The sequence below is a fragment of the Argentina silus genome (genome assembly GCF_951799395.1).
Source record: "Argentina silus genome assembly, contig: scaffold_363, whole genome shotgun sequence".
In the NCBI taxonomy this organism is placed as follows: Eukaryota; Metazoa; Chordata; class Actinopteri; order Argentiniformes; family Argentinidae; genus Argentina; species Argentina silus.
Genome location: NW_028152578.1, coordinates 2,501 through 26,611, shown reverse-complemented (window position 1 = coordinate 26,611; position 24,111 = coordinate 2,501). Strand labels below are relative to the sequence as shown.

Genomic DNA, 24,111 nt, shown 5'->3' with positions numbered 1-24,111 from the left:
AGGTGATACAGCCAGAGACGCTGCAGCCAGGGGGGGTCACGCTTGGGGGGTCACGTAGCACAACCGATTTATCTGTTCAACCCACTGGGTCCCCACCAACCCATCCTACTCTCTCTCCCTCTCTCTCTCTCTCTCCCTCTCTCTCTCCCTCTCTCTCTCTCTCTCCCTCTCTCTCTCCCTCTCTCTCTCTCTCCCTCTCTCTCTCCATCTCTCTCTCTCTCTCTCTCTCTCTCTCTCTCTCCTCTCATTAAAGGTAGTGACGCCCCCCCCCTCATCTCTCTTTCTATCCCTTACTTTCTTCTTTCCATAATCCGAAAATCTCCCCTCCCTCCCCCCCCCCCCTCCCCCCCTCCCTCCCTCCCTCCCTCCCTCCCCCCCCCCCCCCCCTCCCTCCCTCCCTACGCAGTGACGTCGGTGTGGAGAAGAACATGGCGGCCCTAGAGAAGGCGGAAGGTGAGGAGTTTCGCTGCTTTCTGCTCTGTCGGGTCGTTTCTGGGTGGTTCGGGTCCGGTGCCGCCGTCTCCCCGCCCGGCGGGAGGCTCCAGGCCCCGGGCGGACCGGGGGGGAGGGTGTCGCGTCCGTGGGTGAAACCTGGACCGAATATGGAGCAGAAATGCTAGCCAGGCTAACTGACAGCTCGCCATTTAAATCATAAATAATAATAAAATACAGTCATTTATGAGCGGCAGCGTCTGTGGATACAGAAATATAATGTCCTTTATTTAATTATGAGGAGTAATTATGAATTAATTCCTGTCTGAGTTACAGTCTGTCTGCTCCTGGTCGTTGTTGCTTTTAGCATGCATGCTAATGCTAGCCGCCGTCGGCAGCGCTTAAAATGGTCTCTGTGTTCCGGGCTCAGCGCCGGGACACCGAGCCCCTGGTCGCCGGGGACCGGGGCTCCGGGAGACGGGGTGGGGAGGGCAGGCTAGCGGCCGGTCTGAGCCCGGGCCTGTCTACCGGGGATAGGAATCACCGTGGCGGTGTGCTGCTATTGTCCGAGCTGGCAGCGCTGTTGGGCCGCGGTGGAGACGCCAGGCGGCCGCGGACACATAGGGTTGTTATGAGTGTGTGTGTGTGTGTGTGTGTGTGTGTGTGTGAGGGACATGCCTGCTATGGCAACCAGCCTCTAATTTGAATGATAATCTGAAGACTGAAGTGTTGTTGATTTACTGCAACGTTAGGACAGCTGAACCTCTTCTACTGTATTCTGTCTACATTCAGGGTGTGTGTGTGTGTGTGTGTGTGCACGCTTCATTAGCTAATTGAGAGCTGTGCATATACTGTTACATTGCTGTGTAGAACAGTCCCATGTCTGTCATTGAGAAGTGTGTGTGTGTGTGTGTGTGTGTGTGTGTGTGTGTGTGTATCATGTTTATCCTGTGTGAATTATTCAGTGTTACTGTAAAGGTGTGAAGTTGAGGGGAACACACACACACACACACACACACACACACACACACACACAGAAGGGTTGGCCTGGGATCGGTGGTATAATAGCCTATCACCATTATGAACTCCATGTCTTTGTAGTTTGTTACTAAATGTGTGTGTGTGTGTGTGTGTGTGTTGATGTTTTGGGGACTAGTGGTCACTCTGAAGTACCCACCTGTCAGTGCTGCTGGCTACCATGGAGACACATCAGCATGGTCCTGGCGCTCCCCTGGGGAGGCTGATGTTGGCGTGTTGCCGTGGGAACCGCGGCTGGGCCGTCACGCGTGTGTTCGGTCACGTGACCTCAGAGACCTGTGGAATGTTAGGAATGTTACCGTTAGCGTGATTTAAACATGACTGAAACTGTGTGTGTGTGTCTCTCCATTCTTCTCTGGTTACAAAACAGGACGACCCTCCCTCACCATGGCAACACACACACACACACACACACACACACACACACACACACACACACACCCTCTCACACCCTCTCGCTCAAAGATTTGGCACCTACCGGTGTGGTTACTAGGCAACAGGGAGAGCCATGGAGAGGGAGTGGTTAGTGTGTGTGTGTGTGTGTGTGTGTGTATTAATCTCTACCTCTATTGATTGGACATGCCTTTTTATTGTGTGTGTGTGTGTGTAGCGTGGCAGTGCGGGCCGCCCTGGCGTGTGTGACTGCCCCCTGCAGGTTGGAGGAGTGTTGCTTCACCATGAACAACAAGGAGAGAGAGAGAGACAGCACCACTGAGTCCGGTGAGTCTCACAGTGAGGAGCAGCAGGTGTTTCTAACCCCCCCCCAGAGAAGAGCTAACCCCCCCCCCAGGGAACAGCTGCCAGGTGAAGGTGTTTCTACCCCCCCCCAGGGAACAGCTGCCAGGTGAAGGTGTTTCTACCCCCCCCCAGAGAACAGCTGCCAGATGAAGGTGTTTCTAACCCCCCCCTCCTAGAGAACAGCTGCCAGGTGAAGGTGTTTCTAACCCCCCCCCAGAGAACAGCTGCCAGGTGAAGGTGTTTCTAACCCCCCCCCAGAGAACAGCTACCAGATGAAGGTGTTTCTACCCCCCCCCCCCCCCAGAGAACAGCTGCCAGATGAAGGTGTTTCTACCCCCCCCCAGAGAACAGCTACCCCCACCCCGTAGAGAACAGCTGCCAGATGAAGGTGTTTCTAACCCCCCCCCCTAGAGAACAGCTGCCAGATGAAGGTGTTTCTAACCCCCCCCCCTAGAGAACAGCTGCCAGATGAAGGTGTTTCTAACCCCCCCCCCCTAGAGAACAGCTGCCAGATGGTTTTTCTCACCCCCCCCAGAGAACAGCTGCCAGATGAAGGTGTTTCTAACCCCCCCCCCCCCCCAGAGAACAGCTGCCAGATGAAGGTGTTTCTAACCCCCCCCCCCCCCAGAGAACAGCTGCCAGATGAAGGTGTTTCTAACCCCCCCCAGAGAACAGCTGCCAGATGAAGGTGTTTCTAACCCCCCCCCCCCCTAGAGAACAGCTGCCAGATGAAGATGTTTTTAACCCCCTCCCTAGAGAACAGCTGCCAGATGAAGGTGTTTCTAACCCCCCCCCCCCCCCCCAAGAGAACAGCTGCCAGATGAAGGTGTTTCTAACCCCCCCCCCCCCCCCCCCAGAGAACAGCTGCCAGATGAAGGTGTTTCTAACCCCCCCCCCCCTAGAGAACAGCTGCCAGATGAAGGTGTTTCTAACCCCCCCCCCCCCCAGAGAACAGCTGCCAGATGAAGGTGTTTCTAACCCCCCCCCTAGAGAACAGCTGCCAGATAAAGGTGTTTCTAACCCCCCCCCCCCTAGAGAACAGCTGCCAGATGAAGGTGTTTCTAACCCCCCCCCCCCTAGAGAACAGCTGCCAGATGAAGGTGTTTCTAACCCCCCCCCCCCTAGAGAACAGCTGCCAGATGAAGGTGTTTCTAACCCCCCCCCCCTAGAGAACAGCTGCCAGATGAAGGTCTTCCTGCCTAACAAGCTGTTGGAGTGTCTGCCCCGCATCGCTGCTCTGCCCAACGACCGCCTCCGCTGGAACACCAACGAGGTACGCAGGGTTAGGGCTAGGACAGGGCTAGGACAGGGCTAGGATAGGACTAGGACAGGGCTAGGACAGGCCTAGGATAGGACTAGGACAGGGCTAGGACAGGCCTAGGACAGGCCTAGGATAGGACTAGGACAGGGCTAGGACAGGGCTAGGACAGGACAGGGCTAGGACAGGGCTAGGATAGGACTAGGATAGGACAGGGCTAGGACAGGGCTAGGATAGGACAGGGCTAGGACAGGGCTAGGACAGGACTAGGACAGGACTAGGACAGGGATAGGACAGGGCTAGGACAGGGATAGGACAGGGCTAGGACAGGGCTAGGACAGGACAGGGCTAGGACAGGGCTAGGATAGGACTAGGATAGGACAGGGCTAGGACAGGGCTAGGATAGGACAGGGCTAGGACAGGGCTAGGACAGGACTAGGACAGGACTAGGACAGGGATAGGACAGGGCTAGGACAGGGATAGGACAGGGCTAGGACACGGTTATGATAGGGACAGGGCTAGGACAGGGTTAGGATAGGGCTAGGTTAGGGTTAGGATAACGTTAGGGTTGGGATAGGGATAGGGCGAGGATAGGATTAGCATAGGGCTAGGATAGGGTTAGGATAACGTTAGGGTTAGGATAGGGTTAGGACAGGGTTAGGGCTAGATTAGAGTTAAGGTCTGGGTTAGGGTTAGGGCTAGGATAGGGTTAGGACAGGGTTAGGGCTAGATTAGAGTTAAGGTCTGGGTTAGGATAGGGCTTGGATAGGGTTATGGTTAGGGTTAGTGGATAGTTGGTTGAACATATACTGACCATCTGTGTGGGACTATCCCCCCCCCCCCTCCCCCTCCCCCTCTCCCCTCCCTCTCCCTCTCTCTCTCTCGTCCAATAGGAGATTGCATCCTACTTAATTTCATTTGACAGACATGAAGAATGGCTTTCCTGCACACTGAAGACCAGGTGACACACACACACACACTTCCTCTCTCTAACCCCCCCCTCACCTTTAATTGGTTTATTATGTGGTGTAGTGAGGTTGCCCAAAGCATTTCATGACATCATCTACACTCCCTCCCCTCCTCTCCCCCCCCCCGCCTCCTCTCTCCCCCTCCTCTCCCCCCTCCCCCCCCCTCCCCTCCCCTCCTCTCTCCCCCCCTCCTCTCCCCCCCCCTCCCCTCCCCTCCTCTCTCCCCCCCCTCCCCTCCTCTCCCCCCCCCCTCCCCTCCCCTCCCCTCCTCTCCCCCCCCCTCCCCTCCTCTCCCCCCCTCCTCCCCCCCTCCCCTCCTCTCCCCCCCTCCTCCCCCCCCCCCCCCCCCCAGGCCCCAGAATGGCAGCATCATCCTGTATAACCGTAAGAAGGTCAAGTACAGGAAGGACGGATACTGCTGGAAGAAGAGGAAAGACGGCAAGACCACCAGGGAGGACCACATGAAGCTGAAGGTCCAGGGCATGGAGGTACACACACACACACACACACACACACACACTCACTCACTCACTCACACACACACACACACACACTCACTCACTCACTCACACACACACACACACACACTCACTCACTCACTCACTCACTCACTCACTCACTCACTCACTCACTCACTCACTCACTCACTCACTCACTCACGCACACACACACTCACGCACACACTCACGCACGCACCTACCTGTCTGTCTGTCTCTATGGTAACCTGTCTCTATGGTAACTCTACAGTGTCTGTATGGTTGCTACGTCCATTCCTCCATCGTCCCAACATTCCACAGAAGGTGCTACTGGCTGCTGCAGGTGAGTCACACACACACACACACACACATCTACACACACACACACACACCTACACCTACACACACCTACACTTACACACACATACACACACACCTACACACCTACACACACACACACACACACACATGTACATACAGCTGGAAGGGGTTTAATAGGCGGGGCAGACAGGCTAAATGTGAGGTGTCTTTCCTGGTCTCACTCCCACTCACCACGACGTTATTCTCCTGTCAGAAGTCACCAGAATGGTGTTTAACAGGTGATATACCCCCCCGGCATACCGACCACAGTACAGACCACAGTACAGACCACAGCACAGACCACAGCACAGACCACAGTACAGACCACAGTACAGACCACAGTACAGACCACAGTACAGACTACAGTACAGCAGACTACAGTACAGTCCACAGCACAGACTACAGTACAGACCACAGTACAGATCACAGTACAGACCACAGTACAGACTACAGTACAGCAGACTACAGTACAGTCCACAGCACAGACTACAGTACAGTCCACAGTACAGACTACAGTACAGTCCACAGTACAGACTACAGTACAGTCCACAGTACAGACCACAGTACAGACTACAGTACAGACCACAGTACAGACTACAGTACAGTCCACAGCACAGACCACAGTACAGACCACAGTACAGACTACAGTACAGCAGACTACAGTACAGTCCACAGTACAGACTACAGTACAGTCCACAGTACAGTCCACAGTACAGACCACAGTACAGACCACAGCACAGACCACAGTACAGTCCACAGTACAGACTACAGTACAGACCACAGTACAGACCACAGTACAGACCACAGCACAGACCACAGTACAGACCACAGTACAGACCACAGCACAGACCACAGTACAGACTACAGTACCGACCACAGCACAGACCACAGCACAAACCACAGTACAGACCACAGTACAGACTACAGTACAGACCACAGTACAGCAGACTACAGTACAGTCCACAGTACAGACTACAGTACAGTCCACAGTACAGACTACAGTACCGACCACAGTACAGACTACAGTACAGACTACAGTACAGTGGACACATCTCCATCATGCTCAGCGGTGCCTCCTGGTGGTTGACGAGGTGAATGACCTGAACAAAAACGCCTTCACACCGGCGGCCCACTTTTAAACTTCTGCCAACTGTGTGTGTGTGTGTGTGTATATATGTCTGTGTTTGTGTGTGTGTGTCTGACATGTCTCTCTGGGAGTGTGTGTGTGTGTCTATGTGCATGTGCGTGTGTGTGTATGAGCGTGTGTGTCTGTGAGAGTGAGTCTGACGTGTCTCTGGGTGTGTGTGTGTGTGTGTGTGTGTGTGTGTCTCTCTCTATGTGTATGAGTGTGTGTGTCTGTGAGAGTGTGAGTCTGACGTGTCTCTGTGTGTGTGTGTGTGTAGAATCCAGACATTGTGCTGGTGCACTACCTGAATGTCCCGTCTCTGGAGGACGCCACCAAGGCCTGCGGTCCTCTGCTGTGTGCCGTGGACAGCCTCCGATGGAGCCCAGACGAACTCCAGGCCCAGCTCAAACCCATGTGTGAGTCCTCTCCCCCTCTTCTCTCCCCCTCTCCTCTCTTTTCTTCCTGTCCTCTCCTCCCCCTCCTCCAGCCAACCAACCAGTCAGACAACCAGGTCAGTCAGACAACTGTCTCTGGTAGCAGCCAGCCAGCCAGCCAGTCAGCCAGCCAGACAACCATCTTTCCAATAACAGCCAGTCAACCAGACAAACATCTCTCTAATAACAGTCAGTCAGACAACCATCTCTCCAATAACAGCCAGTCAGACAACCATCTCTCTAATAACAGTCAGTCAGACAACCATCTCTCTAATAACAGCCAGTCAGCCAGACAACCATCTCTCTAATAACAGCCAGCCAGACAACCATCTCTCTAATAACAGCCAGCCAGACAACCATCTCTCTAATAACAGTCAGCCAGACAACCATCTCTCTAATAACAGCCAGTCAGCCAGACAACCATCTCTCTAATAACAGCCAGTCAGACAACCATCTCTCTAATAACAGTCAGCCAGACAACCATCTCTCTAATAACAGCCAGCCAGACAACCATCTCTCTAATAACAGCCAGTCAGCCAGACAACCATCTCTCTAATAACAGCCAGCCAGACAACCATCTCTCTAATAACAGCCAGTCAGCCAGACAACCATCTCTCTAATAACAGTCAGCCAGACAACCATCTCTCTAATAACAGTCAGTCAGACAACCATCTCTCTAATAACAGCCAGTCAGACAACCATCTCTCTAATAACAGCCAGCCAGACAACCATCTTTCTAATAACAGCCAGTCAGACAACCATCTCTCTAATAACAGCCAGTCAGCCAGACAACCATCTCTCTAATAACAGTCAGCCAGACAACCATCTCTCTAATAACAGCCAGTCAGACAACCATCTCTCTAATAACAGCCAGTCAGCCAGACAACCATCTCTCTAATAACAGCCAGTCAGACAACCATCTCTCTAATAACAGCCAGTCAGCCAGACAACCATCTCTCTAATAACAGCCAGCCAGACAACCATCTCTCTAATAACAGCCAGTCAGCCAGACAACCATCTCTCTAATAACAGCCAGTCAGACAACCATCTCTCTAATAACAGCCAGCCAGACAACCATCTCTCTAATAACAGTCAGCCAGACAACCATCTCTCTAATAACAGCCAGTCAGACAACCATCTCTCTAATAACAGCCAGTCAGCCAGACAACCATCTCTCTAATAACAGTCAGCCAGACAACCATCTCTCTAATAACAGTCAGCCAGACAACCATCTCTCTAATAACAGCCAGTCAGACAACCATCTCTCTAATAACAGCCAGCCAGACAACCATCTCTCTAATAACAGTCAGCCAGACAACCATCTCTCTAATAACAGCCAGTCAGACAACCATCTCTCTAATAACAGCCAGTCAGCCAGACAACCATCTCTCTAATAACAGCCAGTCAGACAACCATCTCTCTAATAACAGCCAGTCAGACAACCATCTCTCTAATAACAGCCAGTCAGCCAGACAACCATCTCTCTAATAACAGCCAGCCAGACAACCGTCTCTCTAATAACAGCCAGCCAGACAACCATCTCTCTAATAACAGCCAGTCAGACAACCATCTCTCTAATAACAGCCAGTCAGCCAGACAACCATCTCTCTAATAACAGTCAGCCAGACAACCATCTCTCTAATAACAGTCAGCCAGACAACCATCTCTCAAATAACAGTCAGTCAGACAACCATCTCTCTAATAACAGCCAGTCAGACAACCATCTCTCTAATAACAGTCAGCCAGACAACCATCTCTCTAATAACAGCCAGCCAGACAACCATGTCTCTAATAACAGTCAGCCAGACAACCATCTCTCTAATAACAGCCAGTCAGACAACCATCTCTCTAATAACAGCCAGTCAGCCAGACAACCATCTCTCTAATAACAGCCAGTCAGCCAGACAACCATCTCTCTAATAACAGCCAGTCAGACAACCATCTCTCTAATAACAGTCAGCCAGACAACCATCTCTCTAATAACAGCCAGCCAGACAACCATCTCTCTAATAACAGCCAGTCAGCCAGACAACCATCTCTCTAATAACAGCCAGCCAGACAACCATCTCTCTAATAACAGCCAGTCAGCCAGACAACCATCTCTCTAATAACAGTCAGCCAGACAACCATCTCTCTAATAACAGTCAGCCAGACAACCATCTCTCTAATAACAGTCAGTCAGACAACCATCTCTCTAATAACAGCCAGTCAGACAACCATCTCTCTAATAACAGCCAGCCAGACAACCATCTTTCTAATAACAGCCAGTCAGACAACCATCTCTCTAATAACAGCCAGTCAGCCAGACAACCATCTCTCTAATAACAGTCAGCCAGACAACCATCTCTCTAATAACAGCCAGTCAGACAACCATCTCTCTAATAACAGCCAGTCAGCCAGACAACCATCTCTCTAATAACAGCCAGTCAGACAACCATCTCTCTAATAACAGCCAGTCAGCCAGACAACCATCTCTCTAATAACAGCCAGCCAGACAACCATCTCTCTAATAACAGCCAGTCAGCCAGACAACCATCTCTCTAATAACAGCCAGTCAGACAACCATCTCTCTAATAACAGCCAGCCAGACAACCATCTCTCTAATAACAGTCAGCCAGACAACCATCTCTCTAATAACAGCCAGTCAGACAACCATCTCTCTAATAACAGCCAGTCAGCCAGACAACCATCTCTCTAATAACAGTCAGCCAGACAACCATCTCTCTAATAACAGTCAGCCAGACAACCATCTCTCTAATAACAGCCAGTCAGACAACCATCTCTCTAATAACAGCCAGCCAGACAACCATCTCTCTAATAACAGTCAGCCAGACAACCATCTCTCTAATAACAGCCAGTCAGACAACCATCTCTCTAATAACAGCCAGTCAGACAACCATCTCTCTAATAACAGCCAGTCAGCCAGACAACCATCTCTCTAATAACAGCCAGTCAGACAACCGTCTCTCTAATAACAGCCAGCCAGACAACCATCTCTCTAATAACAGCCAGTCAGACAACCATCTCTCTAATAACAGCCAGTCAGCCAGACAACCATCTCTCTAATAACAGTCAGCCAGACAACCATCTCTCTAATAACAGTCAGCCAGACAACCATCTCTCTAATAACAGTCAGTCAGACAACCATCTCTCTAATAACAGCCAGTCAGACAACCATCTCTCTAATAACAGTCAGCCAGACAATCATCTCTCTAATAACAGTCAGCCAGACAACCATCTCTCTAATAACAGCCAGTCAGCCAGACAACCATCTCTCTAATAACAGCCAGTCAGCCAGACAACCATCTCTCTAATAACAGCCAGCCAGACAACCATCTCTCTAATAACAGCCAGTCAGCCAGACAACCATCTCTCTAATAACAGCCAGTCAGACAACCATCTCTCTAATAACAGCCAGTCAGACAACCATCTCTCTAATAACAGTCAGTCAGACAACCATCTCTCTAATAACAGCCAGTCAGCCAGACAACCATCTCTCTAATAACAGCCAGTCAGACAACCATCTCTCTAATAACAGCCAGTCAGACAACCATCTCTCTAATAACAGCCAGTCAGCCAGACAACCATCTCTCTAATAACAGTCAGCCAGACAACCATCTCTCTAATAACAGTCAGCCAGACAACCATCTCTCTAATAACAGCCAGCCAGACAACCATCTCTCTAATAACAGTCAGCCAGACAACCATCTCTCTAATAACAGCCAGTCAGACAACCATCTCTCTAATAACAGCCAGCCAGACAACCATCTCTCTAATAACAGTCAGCCAGACAACCATCTCTCTAATAACAGCCAGTCAGACAACCATCTCTCTAATAACAGCCAGTCAGCCAGACAACCATCTCTCTAATAACAGCCAGTCAGACAACCATCTCTCTAATAACAGCCAGTCAGCCAGACAACCATCTCTCTAATAACAGTCAGCCAGACAACCATCTCTCTAATAACAGTCAGCCAGACAACCATCTCTCTAATAACAGCCAGTCAGACAACCATCTCTCTAATAACAGCCAGCCAGACAACCATCTCTCTAATAACAGTCAGCCAGACAACCATCTCTCTAATAACAGCCAGTCAGACAACCATCTCTCTAATAACAGCCAGTCAGACAACCATCTCTCTAATAACAGCCAGTCAGCCAGACAACCATCTCTCTAATAACAGCCAGTCAGACAACCGTCTCTCTAATAACAGCCAGCCAGACAACCATCTCTCTAATAACAGCCAGTCAGACAACCATCTCTCTAATAACAGCCAGTCAGCCAGACAACCATCTCTCTAATAACAGTCAGCCAGACAACCATCTCTCTAATAACAGTCAGCCAGACAACCATCTCTCTAATAACAGTCAGTCAGACAACCATCTCTCTAATAACAGCCAGTCAGACAACCATCTCTCTAATAACAGTCAGCCAGACAATCATCTCTCTAATAACAGTCAGCCAGACAACCATCTCTCTAATAACAGCCAGTCAGACAACCATCTCTCTAATAACAGCCAGTCAGCCAGACAACCATCTCTCTAATAACAGCCAGCCAGACAACCATCTCTCTAATAACAGCCAGTCAGCCAGACAGCCATCTCTCTAATAACAGCCAGTCAGACAACCATCTCTCTAATAACAGCCAGTCAGACAACCATCTCTCTAATAACAGTCAGTCAGACAACCATCTCTCTAATAACAGCCAGTCAGCCAGACAACCATCTCTCTAATAACAGCCAGTCAGACAACCATCTCTCTAATAACAGCCAGTCAGACAACCATCTCTCTAATAACAGCCAGTCAGCCAGACAACCATCTCTCTAATAACAGTCAGCCAGACAACCATCTCTCTAATAACAGCCAGTCAGACAACCATCTCTCTAATAACAGCCAGCCAGACAACCATCTCTCTAATAACAGTCAGCCAGACAACCATCTCTCTAATAACAGCCAGTCAGACAACCATCTCTCTAATAACAGCCAGTCAGCCAGACAACCATCTCTCTAATAACAGCCAGTCAGACAACCATCTCTCTAATAACAGCCAGTCAGCCAGACAACCATCTCTCTAATAACAGCCAGTCAGACAACCATCTCTCTAATAACAGCCAGTCAGACAACCATCTCTCTAATAACAGCCAGTCAGCCAGACAACCATCTCTCTAATAACAGCCAGTCAGACAACCATCTCTCTAATAACAGCCAGTCAGCCAGACAACCATCTCTCTAATAACAGCCAGTCAGACAACCATCTCTCTAATAACAGTCAGCCAGACAACCATCTCTCTAATAACAGCCAGTCAGACAACCATCTCTCTAATAACAGCCAGTCAGACAACCATCTCTCTAATAACAGCCAGTCAGACAACCATCTCTCTAATAACAGCCAGCCAGCCAACCATCTCTCTAATAACAGCCAGTCAGACAACCATCTCTCTAATAACAGCCAGTCAGACAACCATCTCTCTAATAACAGCCAGTCAGCCAGACAACCATCTCTCTAATAACAGCCAGCCAGACAACCATCTCTCTAATAACAGCCAGCCAGACAACCATCTCTCTAATAACAGCCAGTCAGCCAGACAACCATCTCTCTAATAACAGTCAGCCAGCCAAGCCTTTGTTTCTCTATGAGCATGTCCTAATCTGTGTGTGTGTGTGGGTGTGTGTGTGTGGGTGTGTGGGTGTGTGGGTGTGTGTTAGTCCACAGCATCAAGTGGTCGTGTGGAGGAGGAAACGGCCTCTCAGAGTTCTCTATAGAACAGCTGGTGCAGCAGATCCTGGAATCACAGCAGACCAAGCCTCAGCCACGCACACACACCTGCCTCTGTAACACAGCCCTGGGTAACACACACACACACACACACACACACACACACACACACACACACACACACACACACACACACACCTGCCTCTGTAACACAAGCCATGCATTAATCTGAGACATCAGACAGCTGATAACCTTTATCATATCCGTACAACTAGACGGCTTTTCAGAATAAACATCATGGCCGACATCCCTCACCTCCACCTATGCTGTCCCTGGTTCCCACAGAAGAACCACGTCAATATCTCAAACCTAAAACACAACTATCTGACATCCCAACACTGTAATAACACACCGGTGGATGTCCTACCAGATAACACACTGTGGATGTCCTACCAGATAACACACCGGTGGATGTCCTACCAGATAACACACTGTGGATGTCCTACCAGAAAACACACTGTGGATGTCCTACCAGATAACACACTGTGGATGTCCTACCAGATAACACACTGTGGATGTCCTACCAGATAACACACTGTGGATGTCCTACCAGATAACACACTGTGGATGTCCTACCAGATAACACACTGTGGATGTCCTACCAGATAACACACTGTGGATGTCCTACCAGATAACACACCGGTGGATGTCCTACCAGATAACACACTGTGGATGTCCTACCAGATAACACACGGTGGATGTCCTACCAGATAACACACGGTGGATGTCCTACCAGATAACACACTGTGGATGTCCTACCAGATAACACACCGGTGGATGTCCTACCAGATAACACACTGTGGATGTCCTACCAGATAACACACCGGTGGATGTCCTACCAGATAACACACTGTGGATGTCCTACCAGAAAACACACTGTGGATGTCCTACCAGATAACACACTGTGGATGTCCTACCAGATAACACACCGGTGGATGTCCTACCAGATAACACACTGTGGATGTCCTACCAGATAACACACTGTGGATGTCCTACCAGATAACACACCGGTGGATGTCCTACCAGATAACACACCGGTGGATGTCCTACCAGATAACACACTGTGGATGTCCTACCAGATAACACACCGGTGGATGTCCTACCAGATAACACACTGTGGATGTCCTACCAGAAAACACACTGTGGATGTCCTACCAGAAAACACACTGTGGATGTCCTACCAGATAACACACCGGTGGATGTCCTACCAGATAACACACTGTGGATGTCCTACCAGATAACACACCGGTGGATGTCCTACCAGATAACACACTGTGGATGTCCTACCAGATAACACACTGTGGATGTCCTACCAGATAACACACCGGTGGATGTCCTACCAGATAACACACTGTGGATCTCCTACCAGATAACACACTGTGGATGTCCTACCAGATAACAAGCGGTTTTTGGCTGAAAAGTCATGTTCTAGTGATGCTAGCAGCAAGCTAAGGAACCCTACCAAACATGACCACCAGCCATGACCACCAGCCCTGACCACCAGCCATGACCACCAGCCATGACCACCAGCCCTGACCACCAGCCATGACCACCAGCCATGACCACCAGCCCTGACCACCAGCCATGACCACCAGCCATGACCACCAGCCATGACCACCAGCCCTGACCACCAGCCCTGACCACCAGCCATGACCACCAGCCATGACCACCAGCCCTGACCACCAGCCATGACCACCAGCCATGACCACCAGCCATGACCACCAGCCCTGACCACCAGCCCTGACCACCAGCCATGACCACCAGCCATGACCACCAGCCCTGACCACCAGCCATGACCACCAGCCATGACCACCAGCCATGACCACCAGCCCTGACCACCAGCCATGACCACCAGCCCTGACCACCAGCCATGACCACCAGCCATGACCACCAGCCATGACCACCAGCCATGACCACCAGCCCTGACCACCAGCCATGACCACCAGCCATGACCACCAGCCATGACCACCAGCCCTGACCACCAGCCATGACCACCAGCCATGACCACCAGCCCTGACCACCAGCCATGACCACCAGCCATGACCACCAGCCCTGACCACCAGCCATGACCACCAGCCATGACCACCAGCCCTGACCACCAGCCATGACCACCAGCCATGACCACCAGCCATGACCACCAGCCATGACCACCAGCCATGACCACCAGCCCTGACCACCAGCCATGACCACCAGCCATGACCACCAGCCCTGACCACCAGCCCTGACCACCAGCCCTGACCACCAGCCCTGACCACCAGCCCTGACCACCAGCCATGACCACCAGCCATGACCACCAGCCCTGACCACCAGCCATGACCACCAGCCATGACCACCAGCCATGACCACCAGCCATGACCACCAGCCCTGGAGCTGCTTGTCTTTCCCACCAAACATGACTTCTCTACAGGACAATGCTGCTGGCCTGAGAGTCAGTTAGCCACATGAGAAATGGTCACAGTCGCCATGTTGGTTTTTATTAAACTTGTCATTTTATTCAAGACTCTTGAACTAGAGGGATTCAATCAGCAACGTTGTGAACTCCTGGGGGGAAGTATTTCTGTCTCCCTGTCTGCTAGAGACATTCCCCCTGGGAACGGTTGTGACTGTAGCTGAATATTCCTTTCACAAAGTTAGGTGTTTCAGCCTGGATGTGGAGCGTTTTGAGGGAACTGGAATAGCGTGGCGTGTTAACGAGGTGTCGTAGGGGGTTAGAACACCGGAGGAGGACATTAACAGCCAGGATCTCAACTTATAACGGATAATTTCAACCATACAACGTCTTAGCTATACTGAAAGTTGTGTGGTTAAACCAATTCAAGAGAGAGATTTTACAAATGTGTGGTAGTGTTATTGTTTAACTTGAGAGTAGCCATGATGTTTTGGGGCTGAAACTGCCTTTTAGTTTCAGTCTGAAATCTTGTTAGCTATATACATATACAGTGCATTCAGAAAGTATTCAGACCCCTTCACTTTTTCCACATTTTGTTATGTTACAGCCTTAAAAAATGGATTAAATTCATTTTTTCCCCCTCATCAATGTACACACAATACCCCATAATGACAAAGCCAAAACAGGTTTAGAAATGCACCTTTGGCAGCGATTACAGCCTCAAGTCTTCTTGGGTATGAAGCTACAAGCTTGGCACACCTGTATTTGGGGAGTTTCTCCCATTCTTCTCTGCAGATCCTCTCAAGCTCTGTCAGGTTGCATGGGGAGCGTCGGTGCACAGCTATTTTCAGGTCTCTCCAGAGATGTTGGATCGGGTTCAAGTCCGGGCTCTGGCTGGTCCACTCAAGGACATTTCAGAGACTTGTCCTGAAGCCACTCCTGCGTTGTCTTCGCTGTGTGCTCAGGGTCGTTGTCCTGTTGGAAGGTGAACCTTCGCCCCAGTCTGAGGTCCTGAGCGCTCTGGAGCAGGTTTTCATCAAGGATCACTCTGTACTTTGCTCCGTTCATCTTTCCCTCCAGCCTGACTAGTCTCCTATCCCCACAGCATGATGCTGCCCCCACCATGCTTCACCGTAGGGATGGTATTGGCCAGGTGATGACGCTTGGCATTCAGGCCAAAGAGTTCAATCTTGGTTACATCAGACCAGAGAATCTTGTTTCTCATGGTCTGAGAGTCCTTTAGGTGCCTTTTTGAAAACTCCAAGCGGGCTGTCATGTGCTTTTTACTGAGGAGTGGCTTCCGTCTGGCCACTCTACCATCAAGGCCTGATTGGTGGAGTGCTGCAGAGATGGTTGTCCTTCTGGAAGGTTCTTCAATCTCCACAGAGGAACTCTGGAGCTCTGTCAGAGTGACCATTGGGTTCTTGGTCACCTCCCTGACAATGGCCCTTCTCCCCCTATTGCTCAGTTTGGCCGGGCGGCGAGCTCTAGGAAGAGTCTTAGTGGTTCCAAACTTCTTCCATTTAAGAATGATGGAGGCTACTGTGTTCTTGGGGACTTTCAATACTGCAGAATTATTTTCGTACCCTTCCCCAGATCTGTGCCTCGACACAATCCTGTCTCGGAGGTCTACGGACAATTCCTTCGACCTCATGGCCTGGTTTTTGCTCTGACATGCACTGTCAACTGTGGGACCTTATATAGACAGGTGTGTGCTGTTCCAAATCATGTCCAATCAATTGAATTTACCACAGCTGGACTCCAGTCAAGTCGTAGAAACATCTCAAGGATGATCAATGGAAACAGGATGCACCTGAGCTCAATTTCGAATGTCATAGCAAAGGGTCTGAATACTTATGTAAATATGATAGTTCAGTTTTAAATTTTTTATAAATTAGCAAACATTTCTAAAAAACAGTTTTGGCTTTGTCATTATGGGGTATTGTGCGTCGATTGATGAGGAAAAAATGAATTGAATCCATTTTAGAATAAGGCTGGAACATGACAACATGTGGAAAAAGAGAAGGGGTCTGAATACTTTCTGAATGCACACACGCAGGTCCTCAGTAGGGGGAAGCACAGAGAGCTGGAATGTTCAGTACGTTCTTTTTCCATGGTTTGACAAACATACTCTCTTCTTCTCTCTCTCTCTCTCTCTTCCTCCCTCTCCCCTTCCTCTCCCCCTCCTCTCCTCCTCTCCCTCCCTCCCTCTCCCCCTCCTCTCCCCCTCTCCCTCCCTCTCTCTCCCCCTCCTCTCCTCTAGTATCTCCGGGGCCTAACATTCCTCATCGCTGTAACAGCACCAAACACCGTATCATCTCTCCCAAGCTGCCTGCCCCCCCTCGCCCCCCCCCCAGAGACCCTCCCTCCACGCCTCCCGCCCAGCTCCAGCCCAGGGTGGGGGGGTCTAGGGTGGGGGGGTCCAGGGTGGGGGTAGGGTCTAACCCGGAGGATGCTGTTCAGGAGGGAGGGGGGGGTCTGACGGAGGGCGTGGCTTCCTCCCCTGGCTCCTCCTCCTCCTCCTCCTCCAGCCCCCCCCCCCAGACTCACCGGGGGGCAACGACCATCGCTGTGGGCAACGGCAATGGTTTCTACGGCGACCGGCGGGGCCTGACGACGGTCGCCCTGCCTCAGAACGCGGTGATCGTCATGACGACGGCGGCCATTGGGCGGGGAGGGGGCGGCGGGGGCGAGGATCATCACAGCCCCGCCCCCGCCCACCTGTCCGTCACCCAGTCTGGCCGGTTGGTGCTGTCCCCCGCCCCCCCCCAAACCTGACCCCCCCTCCTCCCCCCCCACACCCCCCCCGGCCCTTCCGGCCCCCGGCCTGGCCACCCTCAGCCTCACCCTCCTCCTCACAGAGGCCAACCCCCCCCTCCTCCACCACCCCTCCTCTTCTACATCCCCCTCTCCCTCCCTCCTGCCCCCTCCTCCTGCTCCTCCTGCCTCCCTCACCCCTCCCTCCCCCTGCCCTCCCTCCCCCTCCCCTCCTCCTCCCTGCGCCCTCCCTCCCGCCTTTGATCCGGACTCCTTCCTCAACAGCCCCAAGCAGGGACAGACCTACGGAGGCCCTCTCCCTCCCTCCTCCTCCCCCTCTCCTCCCCCCTGCTCTTCCTCCCCGCAGGCCCCCTCCCTCACTCTCTCCCTCTCCCCCACCTCCCTCCCTTCCTCCTCCTCCCCTTCCTCCTCCCTCTCCTCCCTCTCCTCTGAGGCGGAGAGGAAGAATGGAGAATCAGATGTCCTCTCCACCCCCGCCCCGTCCTCTTCTCTCCCCCTATCCCTCTCTCTCTCCTTCTCTCCCTCCCGCTCCGCTCCCTCTCTCCTGCCTCTCTGTCTGGAGTCGGCCCTGGGCCTGGCTCCCCTGGGGGAGGCGGAGGGGGAGAGGGGGGAGGGAGGAGAGGAGGAGGAGGGTCACCCTCCCACCAAACTGGCCCTTCTACAGCGTAGCCACTCCCCCCCTGCCGCATTGTCACGGCAACACCTAGGAAACGCGCCGCTGCTCCTGATTCGCCATGACACACAGGCTCCTCCCACACAGCTGCCCAATCAGCTGCAGCGCAGGCAGGACGGGGAGCAGCCATTGGTCCTCTTACAGTCTAACCCGATCCAGACCCTGTCCCCCGAGCCCCAGACCTTCCTCCCCCACCTCTCCCCCCTCCACCCCCTCCCCCACCCCCCACAGCAACACCTGCTGCTGCTCCAACACAAGCTGCTGCTGAACCAGGAGAGAGCCAGAGAGAGAGAGAGGGAGAGGGAGAGAGAGATGGAGGTAGAGAGGGAGAGGGAGAGAGAGATGGAGGTAGAGAGAGAGAGGGAGAGAGAGATGGAGGTAGAGAGGGAGAGAGGGAGGCAGCTGTTGCTCCTTCAGCACAGATGCGGTCAGCCCCCCCTTCCAGAGCCCCTGAGTAGCACCGCGCTGTTCGCTAACCTGGCTAATGTAGCTAATGTGGCAAATGTGGCTAACGCTAACAGCGGCGGGCAGGTGCGGGTGAAGGAGGAGAGGGGGCGGGGCTATGAGCCTGAGGACACGCCCATGGACACTCACACGGGGGCGGGGCCAGAGGGGTCAGAGAGCGGGGGGGAGGAGCTAGAGATCTCCTTCGACAGCCAGTTTCCTGACCTCATCTCTGAGCTCATCACGGACGAGGCTCTCAGCTCCGCCCCCCCTCCCCTCCTCAGCCCCGCCCCCTTCCCCCCAGCGGCGGTCCGCTATATGGTGCCCCCCCAGCCCTCCCCCTCCTCGTCCTTCCTCCCCTTCCCCCCCCTCCTCACCCCTAGCAACGGCACCCAGCTCCGACGCCTAGCAACCGTGACCGACTTCTCCCCCGAGTGGTCCTACCCTGAGGTGAGGGGGAGGGAGGGAGTGGAGAGGGGGAGGGAGGGGGGAGGTGGTCCTACCCTGAGGTGAGGGGGAGGGGGGAGGTGGTCCTACCCTGAGGTGAGGGGGAGGGAGGGAGGGGGAGGGAGGGGAGAGGGGGAGGTGGTCCTACCCTGAAGTGAGGGAGAGGGAGGGAGGGGAGAGGGGGAGGTGGTCCTACCCTGAAGTGAGGGAGAGGGGGGAGGTGGTCCTACCCTGAGGTGAGGGGGAGGGAGGGGGAGGGAGGGGAGAGGGGGAGGTGGTACTACCCTGAGGTGAGGGGGAGGGAGGGGGAGGGAGGGGAGAGGGGGAGGTGGTCCTACCCTGAAGTGAGGGAGAGGGAGGGAGGGGAGAGGGGGAGGTGGTCCTACCCTGAGGTGAGGGTGGGGGGAGGGGGAGGGGGCAGGTGGAGTGAGGGGGGAAGGGGAGGGAGGGGAGAGTGGGAGGGGGGAAGGGGATAGGAGAGTGAGGGGGAGGGGGGAAGGGGGGGAGGGAGGTGAATATTATTAATGAACGTGGTTTTGGATTAAAGTGTAGCGGCTTCTATGTGGCCTTAGACAAGTTCCAACTCATCATCTTCATTATTATAATATGATAATAAACGCCTTATAGATGTTCTACAGGTGTAATAATGATAATTCAGGTCAGCGAATCAATCCAACTGGAGTTAGATTGGGGAGTTACATTGCACTCAAAGCGACACATCAAACAAAAGAAACAATCCCCAAAGAAACGAAAATAGGCCTTTACAATGTTTCAAAATAAAAGTATAAATAAAGTATATCAAAACGCTATATAATATGAATAAACGACGGTCGAAAACTGTCTCAGAGGAGACAGTTGCTAACCATCTTTCTGGCAACAAAATTGTCTCTTACGATCCAGTACTTCAGTACTGTCTTTGAGTTTGGAGAGCATTTGATTTCTCCCAAAATGACCAACTGCGTTGTAGATATGGCACAGTAACTTAGACAGGTGGCTGACTGGCAGAATGCCCGGGTGCTTTGAGCTGCCATCGCCATCCTACAGATGCAGACTTCCATCCACTCTTTAGACTTCATTGGTCAGAACAGGATCTAGTTTATACAGTACCAGTCAAAAGTTTGGACACACCTTCTCATTCAATGGTTTTTCTTTATTTTCTACATTGTAGATTAATATTGAAGACATCAAAACTATGAAGGAACACATCTGGAATTATGTAGTGAACAAAAAAGTGTTAAACAAACCAGAATATGTTTTATATTTTAGATTCTTCAAAATAGCCACCTTTTGCTTTGATGACAGCTTTGCACACTCTTGGCAAGGTGTGTTCACACTTTTGACTGGTACTGTAGATGCTGCTGGTTCTCCTTCCTTAGAGCAGATCCTGAACGTAGCAACGAGCGTTTCCTCTGCGTTACGCCCTGAGAGGCTCCGAGCACCAAGCTGAGCTCTGGTCTTTTTCATCTGTCTGTCCTGTTGGCTGCAAGACTGTGGCTTGTGCTTCTTTACTTAGCTGAAAAATTAGCTCTATGAACTTCAGTGACCGTGCTGTTGCTTTCTTCAAGGAAAGTGTTCCAGCAGCTTGGTGATTGGATTCTGTTCGTGAGTCACAGTAGTAATGAATGAGGTGACTTCCTTCTCGACCTCTGGGTCAGAGGTCGTCAGAGACAGTGGCTGGCTGCTCCTCTGGGGATTGTTGCCAATGTGTCTCTGTCTTCTGGAGCCTTCATCCATCTCTGTTGACGTACTGCTGCTGTGAGAATCTCTTATGTGGGAAACTCTGTTCACTTACGTCTTGTATCGTCTTGAATCGTCTTGAATCGTCTTGAATCGTTTGCGATGTACTTCAGGACAGCTGTCTGTCCAGAAGATGGATTCCCAAAATGGTGTTTCGAGTTCTTCTAACAGCAGGAACAGCTGCAGCTCCAGTCTGGGTATGGCTGGCTAGTTACCCTTGCCTTGCCCATTACCAAAGAAACATGGACAGCACCCTCAAGGTTGGTCATCCTCAGGGAGCTAGGGTTAGGGTCATCCTCAGGGAGCTATGGTTAGGGTAATCCTCAGGGAGCTAGGGTTAGGGTCATCCTCAGGAAGCTAGCTGTGCCATATCCTACCTCACTGGCGTCACAGAAATGGTGCAATTGTGCAGAGTTTTGCTCTCCAGAACCGTGTGGCTCCTGACAATATGGAAACCTCTGGGATACCATCGTCAGTTTCTGCACAGCTCTTGAAGAATCATCTTAGCCGGCAGCATCAGTGGGGCGGGAAATCCTAAAGGGTCGTAAATAGAGTTTGCCACATACAGGAGGTCTCTTCTGGTGAGTGGATGCTCCTCTATGGTGGTCTTGCACAAGAAGGCTTGCATCCAGCTCTTTGACTTCCTTCTCATCAGGTAGCCAGAACGGTACGACTGTTGCTGAGCTACTTTGTTAGCCTAAAGCCACCGGTAGGCCTAACCCTAGCCCTAGCCCTAACCCTAACACACAGCTCTGAGGTCCTTAGTTAAGGAGATGGCTTGCTTCTCATTGGGCACAGACGTACCGTGTTCACAGCATCCTCATTGACTTTACCCTCATTGTCATCAGCTGTTGGCTGCAAAGTTGGGCAAAGTTGGCTGCAGAGTTGTTAGCTGGGTGAGGAGACTGAATAGATGGACTGCCATCCTGAACTCTGACCTAACCCTGACCCTAACCCTGACCCTAGCCCTAACCCTGACCCTGACCCTGACCCTAGCTCTAACCCTGACCTTAGCTCTGACCCTGACCCTAACAATGACCCTAACCCTAGCCCTGACCCTGACCCTACATTTACATTTATGGCATTTAGCAGACGCCTTTATCCAAAGCGACTTATAACAAATACATTTGTTTAAGTAAGTGAATCATCTGAACATCAGTCATCATAAGATAAAGTCATCTATGCTACGACCAGGGGCCATTGGCAGTCATAATGCTAGAAGAAGGAACAGGAGAGAAACTTGTACTGTAGTGGGGGTGAAGAGGTCTTTAGGAGGGACCGTTAAGATGTAGCCTGAAGAGATGGGTCTTCAATCTACGGCGGAAGATTGGTAGTGACTCTGCAGTCCTGACAGCAGTGGGAAGCTCATTCCACCAGCGGGGCGCCAGGACAGTGAAAAGCCGTGACCGAGTGGTGCGGCTGCTGCATCCACGTAGAGGCGGGGGTGCCAAGCGGCCAGCCGAGGTGGAAGAGCGGAGTGATCGGACAGGAGTTTGGGGGCTGACTATTGCTTGCAAGTAGGGGGGGGCTGTTCCCTTCGCCCGGTAGGCGAGCACCAGGGTCTTGAATCTGATGCGAGCTGCTACAGGGAGCCAGTGAAGGGTGCAGAGGAGGGGAGTGACATGGGAGAATTTGGGGAGATTGAACACCAGACGGGTGGCAGCGTTCTGGATGAGCTGCAAAGGCCTGGTGGTGGAGGCGGGAAGACCGGCCAAGAGTGCGTTGCAGTAGTCCAGACGAGAGATCTTTTTTGGTCCAAAGTGTGAGTCAGAAGGGGGGAAAGAGAGAAAGAGTTGAGTGTCATCTGTGTAGCTGTGGTAGGAGAAACCATGTGAGGAAATTACCGAGCCAAGAGATTTGGTACAGAGGGAGAATAGTAAGGGCCCTAGGACAAAGCCCTGTGGGACCCCAGTGGTGAGGGCTTGTGGAGAGGACAGCGATCCTCTCCACGTCACCTGGTAAGAGCGATCGGCTCTAACCCTAACCAAACCAGGAGAGTGCAGAGCCAGAGATGCCCAATTCTGAGAGGGTGGAGAGAACCCTAGCTCTGACCCTGATCCTAACCTTGACCCTAACCCTAACCCTAGCCCTAACCCAAGCCCTAACCCTGACCCCAGCTGTTGACTGATGTCACCGGCAGGCCACCACAGGAAGCGCAGGAAGTCAGGAACCTTGACTTGATGAAACATACCTTCAATATCCGCCTTCAGGGCCACTGGTCCTTGGCGGAATTCAAGAATACCACCCAGTAAGGTGTTTGTGAGATTGGGGCCTTGCAATAGCTTGGAGTTCAGTGAAGTGCCATGGAATGATGCAGCACAGTTGAACACGACCCTGATCTTCCTTTTTGTTCTGTGGTTGAGGGTTAGGTTTAGGTTTAGGCCACTCCTCCGTCATCTCTGTGTAGCTGATCTTGTGGCACCCTCTTGGCATGCCCTTTCTCCAAGACGTCACTCATGAAGCCCTTATACTCAGCAGAATACCCCCAGGTCTCCTGATCCCTCGTCCCCCAGGTCTCCTGATCCCTCGTCCCCCAGGTCTCCTGATCCCTCGTCCCCCAGGTCTCCTGATGAGGCTCGCTGCTCCGCCATCTTTCTGTTGTTTGGCAGATTCACGTCATCTTTGCGAAATGGCAGTCGAGTGGCGGCTGAAATCTTCTAAAACTGTTTGTCTTCTGCAGAGAGTTCAGGTTTCTCGTCGTAGCCTTGTTCTGAGAAGCTCTTCCAAGTTAGCAGCAGAGATTGGGTTAGGGTTAGCAGCAGAGATTGGGTTAGGGTTAGCAGCAGAGATTGGGTTAGGGTCAGGGTTAGGGTCAGGGCTACTGAGTGGGGGGTTAGGGTCAGGGATAGGGTCAGGGTTAGGGTTAGGGTTTAACCCTGACCCTGACCCTGACCCTAACCCTGGATATGGTCTTCTTGCTGACTGGTATTTAACTAACCTTATAGATGCTCTATAGAGGGAATAATGATAATCCAGGCCAGCGAATCAATCCAACTGGGGAGTTACATTGAACTCAAGGTGACACATCAAACAAAA

At 51.9% G+C, this 24,111-nt stretch overlaps 1 protein-coding gene across 1 annotated transcript in view; it reads left to right on the top strand.

The window, feature by feature from the left end:
• Positions 1–415: 415 nt before the first annotated feature.
• The window catches only part of LOC310824735 (calmodulin-binding transcription activator 2-like), a gene marked incomplete at its 3' end in the record, with an annotated part of 24,111 nt that continues 415 nt past the window's right edge, over positions 416–24,111 (top strand). Inside the window, 11 exon segments of the mRNA XM_083697994.1 lie at positions 416–453; positions 2,081–2,190; positions 3,378–3,481; positions 4,360–4,427; positions 4,787–4,922; positions 5,182–5,253; positions 6,674–6,812; positions 12,538–12,678; positions 17,260–17,759; positions 17,761–17,859; positions 18,106–19,341. Of these exon segments, the coding sequence (XP_083554120.1) occupies positions 2,148–2,190; positions 3,378–3,481; positions 4,360–4,427; positions 4,787–4,922; positions 5,182–5,253; positions 6,674–6,812; positions 12,538–12,678; positions 17,260–17,759; positions 17,761–17,859; positions 18,106–19,341 (2,538 nt within the window).